Consider the following 10,116-nt stretch of genomic DNA (forward strand, 5'->3'; position numbering starts at 1 on the left):
GGCATTTCACAGATAGAGTTACAAATAGAGTTTTGGCAATAGTTGCATTATTACATGCAAATGCGACCATATCATTACAAATGTTGGAATTTTCTTTAAACTTGAGAAGTGTGTGTAACTGTGTTTTATACACACCTTGTTTTATTCTATCGTTCATATTTGTGTGTGTGTAAGAGAAGGAGAGGCACATTGAGTGCTGGCACTTTATCCCATGCTGGTGATGGTGGTTGGCATTGTGTCATGCCAGTTGGTGTTTGGCGCCAACAAACACAGGACATGGTGTGTGTGTTTGTGTGTGTGTTGGTGTTGGAGGTAAGCGGTGTGAGAGGAGATGAAATGAAAGCTATGAGAAAGGAGAAAGCATGCAGAGGAGAGGAGGCAGGAGAGGTAAGACGGGGAAAAGGTGAGATATATCAGTGATGGAGGATGAACAGAGGAGGGACGGAGCGCTGAGAAGGATGGTAGGGCAACAAGGGCAGACAGGCCGTGTCCCTGTGCCTTTGTGTATATGTGTGCGTGTGTATGAGAGTCTGTACCTATGTTTTTTGTGTGTGTGTGTGTGTGTCCCTGCGTCTTTGTACTGGCTAATCTAGGCGTCAGCAGCTTTTTGAGGCTTTTGTGCTGACAATAATCACACAGCACTCCTCTTTTCAATTCATCAGCAACAACAACAAGGGATCACATGTCCCCTATACAGAATCTAGAGAGAGAGAGAGAGAGAGAGAGAGAGAGAGAGAGGGGAGAGAGAGAGAGGCAGAGGCAGAGAGATAGAGAGACAGAGAGAGAGAGGGCATGGGCAGAGTTAAAGTGGCCATCATGTTGCCTAGTTACTGCTTGGGTTGATGCGATTTGGTGTGTGTGGGCAGGCGCATGCAAACGGTCAATGCCCTTGCACCTCTCTCAGAGCAAACAGAACAGAGAAAAGTGCAATCACACACTCAAAAACAATCACCCTTTTTTTTTTTTTTTTCAAAGAATAATTTATTTCATGTTGCAGTGTGATGGATAAACAATGAGTAAACCACTGGTCAAATCTGTAGCAAGCATTAATAATAATCATCATCATCAGAATAACATTAATAGGAATAATTATTTCAATTATAAATAACAATATCAGAGTGATCAGAGTAATTATTACATCTATACAAGCTACAAATATCAGCATTTTTGTCGTATGTCTTTTTTTTTCTGCTGTTAAAACCTTAAACACTTCACACATGACCCGGCCGGTGCAGCTGACCCTCATGGCTGCCCAGAGCAGAGAGTTTTTTTCTAATGATTACTTTCAGTGACTTCCAGTTTTGAATGGGTTAAAATGAGACACTTTTACATTTCTCAGTTGCAGATATGAGCTCAGAGAGTTTAAGGATGCATGATTGCACCACAGCCAGTGGTAAAGTCCAATCTACTCTTAAAAATAACTCCCTTTGCAGTGATTTGAGGTGTGTATCAGCAAAGGTTAGCCTGTTCCAGAGCACCATGAAGGAGAAATCTTGTGTTGTATCATGCCGTGATGATAAATCCCCTCTTTGAGTGATCCAAGAAACAGGCAAAAATTGGAATGAATGATTATTATATAAAAAAAGCAATCAATATTAAAATAATTACTTACATAATGTAAATCCACATTTCATTCAAAATAACATCATAAAGCGATGTAAATGTGATTTTCAGGTTAGGATTTTGAATATTCTAATAAAACATAACGGACAAATTAAGCCGTCAACACAAATAAAATAAAAAATGAAAAACACCAACCATGTTGCCTACTGAAAAGTACCATGTTGTACATTTTTTCTTGCATCAGTGCTGTCATTTGTAAATATTATAAACCAGTAGCAGTTGAGCCCAATAGCTTATCACAGATTTACCGGTATTGGCGTATAAGTCAGCTGATAAGTAACAAGACATTTTCAGCACAGAAATGCCAAAAATACTGAATGTTTTTAGTTGTTTAGAAATAGTGTCGCCATTGCACTGTTTGTCCACCAGAGGGCACTGACACTGAAGTATGTTTTTCACCTACAAAATATCTTGGTCACAAATCTTACATAACAAAATGTAAAGAATCTTTATCAAAGATTTTGGATCACTCCTTAATCTTTGTTTGACGGATTAAAATAAACTTTCAAGTTTAAACTGTAACTGCAAGTTCTAAAATGGGACTTCAATAGTGGCTACATGTGATTTTCTTTAGAGATGAAATGGTAAAAATCTTGTCTTCGATGCTCTGGGCGCCTAAAGGCAACACGAGCCAAGAGGGGCGGCCAGGGGAGGGTGGGGCAGGGAGAGCCACACAGTCAAAACAAACACCCAGTAAGTCTCAGTACAGTAAGAAGAGAAGGAAGTAAAAAGAGGATGGAAAAAAGAAGGGAAATAAACGACGACTAAGTTTGTTTTTTGCCCAGTTTGTCTGGGTTTGCGTAAGGATTTGGGAATGCTACTGTGCTTTCCTATTCAAGAGGTGTGTGTAGGTGTGTGTTTGTGGTTGTGTGTGTGTGTGTGTGTGTGTGTGTGTGTGTACAGTATCTTTGTGAGTGACTGAGGGTTCATAGAAGAGAGGCTGTAAGCTCTTACAAAGGAGGAAAAAATACAGAAACATCACTTTTTTTCCAAAAAATGTCCATGTAACTTAAAAACATCCACAATAAAAAGATTTTCATATATTATCTTCTTTACTTTCAGTCCGCTCCAGACACCAAGATCACGGGCTGAAGATTGATCCGTGATCATCCTCATCCCTTTTGTTCATCCAGAGAAGGATGGAGAACGAGCTTGGACGAGGTGAAGGATAAAGAGGAGACGGGCTTTTCTGTGAGTGCAAGGAGGTTTTCACTTTTCACTGTTTTGCTTTCAATTTATAAAAGTCTGAACACAATTTGTGAATTTGAGTATCTTCGGACTCTTGAGTTCGAGCCCTCTACCACTTTCAAGAGGAATATTTTTTTCTCTATAAAACATCTTGAGGGGAGTTTTGTCTCTTAAAGACGGGCTGACCGAAACAACCATCAACAGAAACCTCTCCGGAAGCCTCCAGCTACTGTCACTTCAAGTCTCTGCAGGGCGTTATGAATGTCATAAAACACTTTCAAATGCCTTCCACTGAAGACCTCAACCAAGTCTAACCCCATGCCTTTAAAAGTGTTTTTTTTTTTTTTTTTTTTATTTAAATTTTTTTTTACACAGTTCTCATGATCCTTCGAGGTTTGTCTTGCTTTCCGTGTTTCCTGTCTTGCCGTAGTCAGTCATGAAGGAGTTCTTGTAGACAGTTGGGGGATTTGAAGACATCGGGAACATCGCTGTCCAGTTTGCAGATCACCTTGTAGATAGCCTTCTTCCAGGACGGGTCCGCATCCTTGCCGGCCACGATGGCGTTGAAGAATTCACGAAGAGTCACCTGGACCACCTCTAGAAATCGCTCAGGGACCTGGAGGATAAGGAAGTGGGGAGAGGGGTGGAGAGAAAAAGGAAATAGTCAGTGACATGACTTCTTCCCTTTTAATAAACCTTCCCTTCGTTGTTGTAAAATTAAAGCTATGACCATAAGGAAGCTCTGAATACAGAACTATGTTACTTCTATATAAACAAACAACCCAATTCCACAGAAAAGGTGCACTGCATTTGTGTTGCAACACAATATGGCAAGGTATGTGGACACATGAACATTAGACCCATATGTGATCCCCAAACCAGGTGCTACAGTATAACAGCCTCCTCTCATCTGGGAAGCTTTCCACAAGATTTTGGAACCAGGCTGCAGGAAATTGCTGCTGTTCAGCAACAGGAACATTAGAGATGTTGATGTTTGGCAGTAAGGTTTAGTTCACAGTCGGCTTTCCAGATCATCTCAAAGGTGTTGAATGGGACTGAGGTCAGAGCTCTGGTGTATGGTGTATTTTAGCATTTAAATAGGCATGAAACAAGAAAACCAACAAGCCAACCTACTGTTTGAATAAATGAACATCAAGTTAATTAGAACTGCGAAATAACAATTATTTTCATTACTGATTAATCTGTCAATTATTTTATTGATTAATCACTTTGTCGTTTGATCTACAAAGAAATGTCAATCATAGTTTGTCAGAGACCAAATTTATCCTGAAAATGTCTCGTTTTATCCTGAAATACAGTCTATAACCAAAATATATTAAGTTTACTGTCACAGATCATCAAAACGAATGGCAGTTCATTTTCTGACTAATCAAATAGTTGCAATTCTAATGTTTTTCTTGTCAAAGTAAGTGACATACACATCTAAAATCAGAACTGAAATGCAAAAACGTAAATAGAGAACGATAAAACAGTGGTTCTGTGTGTCGAGAGGATTAAGAATTAGGTTAAGTGTGTGTGTGTTTCAGGTGTCCATATGTTTCTATTTCTGTATCAAGTTCTTCTTCAGTGCTGAACTTCCCCTGAATGTACTTCCCCTTTCTTAACAGTTCCCAGCTGTGTGTGCACACACACACACACACACACACACACACACACACACACACGAACACACACACACACACACACACACACACACACACACACATATAATGACAGATGACACACTCGGTCCTTGACAATGGCAGGTGAACAGTTGTCTGTGATCTGTCACAGGCTGTGTGTGTGTGTGTGTGTGTGTGTGTGTGGCAGTTTAAACAAGAACGAAGGGATTGCTGGGATCCAATTGTCCTTTCCACATGCAGGCATAAATATACTGTCATCACAAGGCTTTGTGTGTTTCTGTGTGTGTGTGTGTGTGTGTGTGTGTATGCTTGTATGTGGGTTTGACAGCAGAACAATACACACACAGGCGTACACACACACACACACACACACACACACACACACACACACACACACACGCACGCACACTTATCACTCTTTTTTGCTGCTCTCCTTCTCCCGGGGGCAAGATCACACAAAGACACTAAACAACCTGACTAGGATTCTCTCTCTTTCTCTTCTTCTTTGTCCCTTTTTCTTGCATGCAGATGCACACACACACACACACACACACACACACACACACACACACACACACACACACACACACACACACACACACACACACACACACACACACATATACACACACACACATACACACACATACACACACACACACACACACACACACTGCTGACTCCTCCAGACAAGGTGCATGCTCCTATACACCCCAACAAACTCTCACACACGTAGAGGACAACAGAGTGCCGTCTGGGTGTAACCCCGTCACGCGTGGCAGGACATGCCAAGGTTAGCCGCCACCAGAACGGATGAATCACCCCCCCACCCCTCTCAAAAAAAAAAGAGAGAGAGAAGGTAGGTGAAGGTAGACAGAGTGTGTTAGAGTCTAGGGAATCATTTAAGGTGTCTGTGTGTGTGTATGTGTGTGCATGCCCATGAATGTGTGCGTATTGTTCTGCTGTCAAACACACGCACAGAATTAAAACACACACGCACACACACACTAAATGATTCCCTAGACTCTCATACACTCTGTCTGCCCTCACCTACCCTCTCTCTCTTTTTAGCTGGCCCCTTGAGACCACAGTTATTTCAATGAGGCCCTCTGTCACTGTCTTGCTACAGACACTACTGTACACACACACACACATGCATATAGTACACTCTCACAGACACACACAAACCTAAGTTTGAACTTTTCAGGTGACATTTGTGCAGGGTTAGGGTTAGGGTTAAAAATAACAACTTATTTTAATAGCTTTGGCCATCATACAAGAGATATACAGCGTCGCTTTGAAGGTGAAACTAGAATCAAATGCACCTGAAATTTAATAATCTCTCATTGCACAGGAGCTTGTCACAGTACCTCTGAATAGTAGTTTCAACTATGCATATAATCTTAATCATTAAACTTTAGAGAGTGCCTTTGGAAACATTTGTCTTTTTTTTCGAGAGGCTACAACAAGACAAAACAGAAAAGCCCCCAAAGTCAAGCTGCTGTTTTTAATAGTTGCTGGGAAACTGTCCACAGGGACAAATAAAAGTTGAAAACTGAGCTTGATCTTGAAGATGAATGTGCCTTTGATGCTCTCCCTCCTGGATAACATCCCTTCATCCTGTAGTTGTTTAAATTTGCTCTCATCTTTAACGAAAGAAAAAAGAAAGAGAGGCCATCTTTTTAATTCCTCTCCTAGAAATTCTTTCCTAGCTGACATAAATATTTTGTAGATCTTTGACCTCTTTGAATCAATTTAGGTGAAGTCCACATTCACTCAGGCGAGGAGGTGCAGGAGTAAGGCTATAAAATCTGGATGCCCTGATATAACATCGCTCCTCACTAATCTCCTCTCTATTATGCTTCTGCTCTTCCCCCCACCCCCCCAATGCTCATCTGGCCGTTGTTTTGCGATTGATATCTCAAATCACAAAGAGCTGTGAAACAAAAACCTGCCACGCACAGTTAAACAAAAACAGATGCAGTGTCCTTGACCCAGAAGGGCCCTTGCCTGGCGTCTGTGTTGCAGCGGTGGCACTGCGTTGTCCAGCGATGATGATTGTGTGTTTTTAAAATGTTTCAGGATGACGTGTGTCACCAGCACGGCGGCGAGGTGGGGGGGGGCTTCGCTCAAAGTGCTGAAACAAGACTACGGCCGACGGAGAAAAAGGACATCGCTGATTCACGGAGAGGTAGGAAGACACAAGCGGAAAGAATGAAATGAGGCAGCGAGGATATTGTGTGTCAACTGGACAAACACACACACACACACACACACACAAACACACATACAGATACACACTTGGGTCCAGATGCCCAGTTTTGCCTGGCCATCGTAAATCAGTCCAATAAAGAGATCTAAATTAGGCCATCATCAATACAGATGGGCCTGTTTCCCCCATGTGTGTGTGTGTGTGTGTGTGCGTGCGTGCGTGTGTGTGTGATTTACTCCTGGCTTGGATCTTGATATGGTGTCTAGTTGCCAGGAGAGGGTGAGCGAGCGAGGAATGAGGAAAATGGCAAAGAGAAAGAAAGATAAAGAGGAAGAAAGACACTTGGTTCCCAGTAAACATAATTCGCATGATTGCTCCGGTTTGGTGGGTAAATATTGGATGAAGGGAAGCTCAATTACTCTGTCTTCACACACACACGCACGCACACACACACACACACACACACACACACACACACATACACACGCACACACACACATACACACGCACACACACACAGAGAAGGGAAAGAGCCTGTAAATCTCTAAATCGCTGCCCAACAAAGAGGCCTACTGGGACGTCCTCCCTCCCCTCCTCTTTTTTCCCCTCTTCTCCTCTATCTCTCTTCGTCTTCCTCCTCGTTGGCTCTTCTTCTTTTCCTCATTTTTCTTCTTCTTCTTTTTGAGAATTAAGTCTTCTAAGAAGTCACAGGCTCGTTCAAATATTTATCTTACATCACACACACACTCATCACATTCATTTTTAAATATTTGAAGTCAAAGAAATTCTCAACATGCTGACAGAAACATTTAAAGATACGTCAACCTTTTCACTCTTCCTGATGCATTCGCTGCTCGTCCACAGTCATTTTCCAACGTGTTTGATTTTACTATCATTTCCATTTGCAAATTTCTCAGCCATTCATGTTTGCTATCATCATCCACATCTCTCTACATGTCGCTCAATTGCCTTTTTAGCAACCTTAAATAGCCTTTTATCACATGAAGGACAGATAAAAAGCTACATTAATCTCCCAACACAAAGCATCTCCTGCATGTTGACCATTTTAGTGACTGAAACAAATTAAACTGTTAAACTAGTCACACAATTTCTTTAAACAAATTTAACATAAAAATCTACAATAATATTATCTAAACCAATCTCAATCTTGCTTACAAGTGGTGATTTTAGCAGAAGCTCAAAACTGCTCTTAAATTTACTGTTCTTAAATCTTTCCTTGTGTTGCTAGCATGAGCAGTGACTGAAAACACAAAAGAGCGCCACCTGCAGGTACACAAAAACCTTAAGTGCAGAAAAAGCACAGCAATGAGTGCTTGGCACTTGGCAACAGTGACGTCTGCTTTGCTAATTTAGTCTTTTTTTCCTTTTTTTAAAAAACAAGGCTGGCCACAAGCACAAAAAGGCAGTGTTGCACTAAAAAAAATATTTTTAGAATAAAGGAGAGCCCCTTTTATAAGTAGGTTACTTCTTTATGGATACACTGTCCCATTTTAACACATCCAAAATAGAAAAACTCAACATAGTAAGTTCTTAGTTTACATCAAGAATATCCACGACAGCGTGGCGCAGAAGCACATTCAGTCATGCAGCTATTTAATCACTTTATAATCACATTAATCCAAATCTCTTCCAGCTGTTGTTCTTTAAGTGGTGCTACAGGTTTCCACAAGTTAAATATCCCACATAACACTATTTTTATTATTACAGCTACATCCTGTAACAATTTACTGTAACCACAATAAATGGTTACTCTCTTTTGATGCTGTTAAATTTGGTCTTTTCATGCTAATTATTGGGTTTTAAAATGATATTTATGTTTTTCTACTGTTGCTGTTAATTAGGTACCAAACATTTCACCGTACTCAGGCTCGCACTACAATAATAGGATGTAATCCTCTAATTAGATTTTAAATTAGATTTTTTTTCTGCCATTACCGCTTCTTTGTAGAGATGAATGTCATCATCAAGACAAAAGAAAATGCAGATTATTGATTTAGTACCAAGAAAATGATACAAAATCATTAAAAGAATAGCAAGAAACTGGCAGATTTATGTGGTTTTCTTTGAAAAATAACTGAATAAATAACTTTAAATAAGCTCAGTAATAAGCTTAATATTTTTGCTTTTCCAGTATTACCTTTTTCTTTCGGTCTTATCTCACTCTTTCCTTTCCACCTCCCTTTCTTTCTTTGCATCTTTAAGCTCTGCTCTTTCTTCACCCCTGACGTTCATCATCTTCCCTTTTTCTCTCCTTTGCTTTTTTGCAGCTGCCTCCAGATGGATGGAAACACACTTATTGTCACCGTGAGATGGAGAGAAACGTCTCTGTTTGCGCGTCCTCAGTTGACTCACCTTTACCTATTCATCTGTCCATAAAGGTATGTCCTTTTTACCCGTTTATCTCTCTTTTTTTCCTTTTAAGTCTCACATGCTTCACTCCGTAGACACACACAACAGGCTCTTAAGACATCACTCTACAAACACCATATGTTTGATTCTCAAGGTGCACAAACAGAAAGACACTGTGTGCACATGTGTGATGTTTCCTTTTCTTTTACGGTTTTACTCAGTCTTTTTTTACTGTTTTACTCAGTCTTTTTCTACCTCCTTCAATCAATGTGCAGTCAGGGAAGTTGACACTGTGTACTGTACAGGCTCATTTGTTAAGCATGTTAAGTGTCTCTTTTTGTATTAATATGAGGTTTAGGGTTGTGTTACTTAGTTATTGATCATTTTTCAGCTCGCCTACCCCCTTTTGAAAGCATCTTTCTAGTCTTGCTGCAAGATACGTTGCTCTTTAAAAATCTCAGGTGACCCTCACCCCGCACAAACACACACACACACACCTCAACACTCTATTTTGTTGCTACGCATTCGCTGTGTGGCCTTGAGGTCCACTTTGCTGTTGGTCAGTCGAGTATTTTTCTATCATCGAGACAATACTGGAACTCTTTCATGTGCTGCTTTGTCTGTGGACCGAGCAAATACTGTGTGTTGGTGTGTGTGTGTGTGTGAGAGAGAGAGGGAGAGAGAGAGAGAGAGAGAGAGAGAGAGAGAGAGAGAGAGAGAGAGAGAGAGAGAGAGAGAGAGAGAGAGAGAGAGAGAGAGAGAGAGAGAGAGAGAGGACATATCCTTTTTGTGCCAACACACAAGCATCTGCTTCCTTTTTCCTTCTCTTCACTCCTGCTCTCTTTCCCTGCTATCAGGCCTGGCTTTAGTCACACACACCCTGGCAGCAAAAGACACACACACACACACACACACACACACACACACACACACACACACACACACACACACACACACACACACACACACACACACACACACACACACGCACACACACACTCTTAATTTGTGTCCAAAACATTGTTGTTTTGGTTTGAAACTCGGGAGAGTGCACACCTGTCCTGCTTGCATCTGAGTTCC

The 10,116-nt window shown here is 40.9% G+C and overlaps 1 protein-coding gene across 1 annotated transcript in view; it reads right to left on the reverse strand.

Moving 5' to 3' along the window:
- Window positions 1-968: 968 nt before the first annotated feature.
- LOC133976559 (prospero homeobox protein 1-like) overlaps window positions 969-10,116 on the reverse strand; it is a 37,477-nt gene continuing 28,329 nt past the window's right edge. The window contains exon 7 of the mRNA XM_062414779.1: window positions 969-3,427. Within this exon, the coding sequence (XP_062270763.1) occupies window positions 3,242-3,427 (186 nt within the window). The 3' untranslated portion in view covers window positions 969-3,241. The remainder of the gene's footprint in view (window positions 3,428-10,116) is intronic.

Source organism: Scomber scombrus, chromosome 24 (assembly GCF_963691925.1).
Source record: "Scomber scombrus chromosome 24, fScoSco1.1, whole genome shotgun sequence".
NCBI classification, from domain to species: Eukaryota; Metazoa; Chordata; class Actinopteri; order Scombriformes; family Scombridae; genus Scomber; species Scomber scombrus.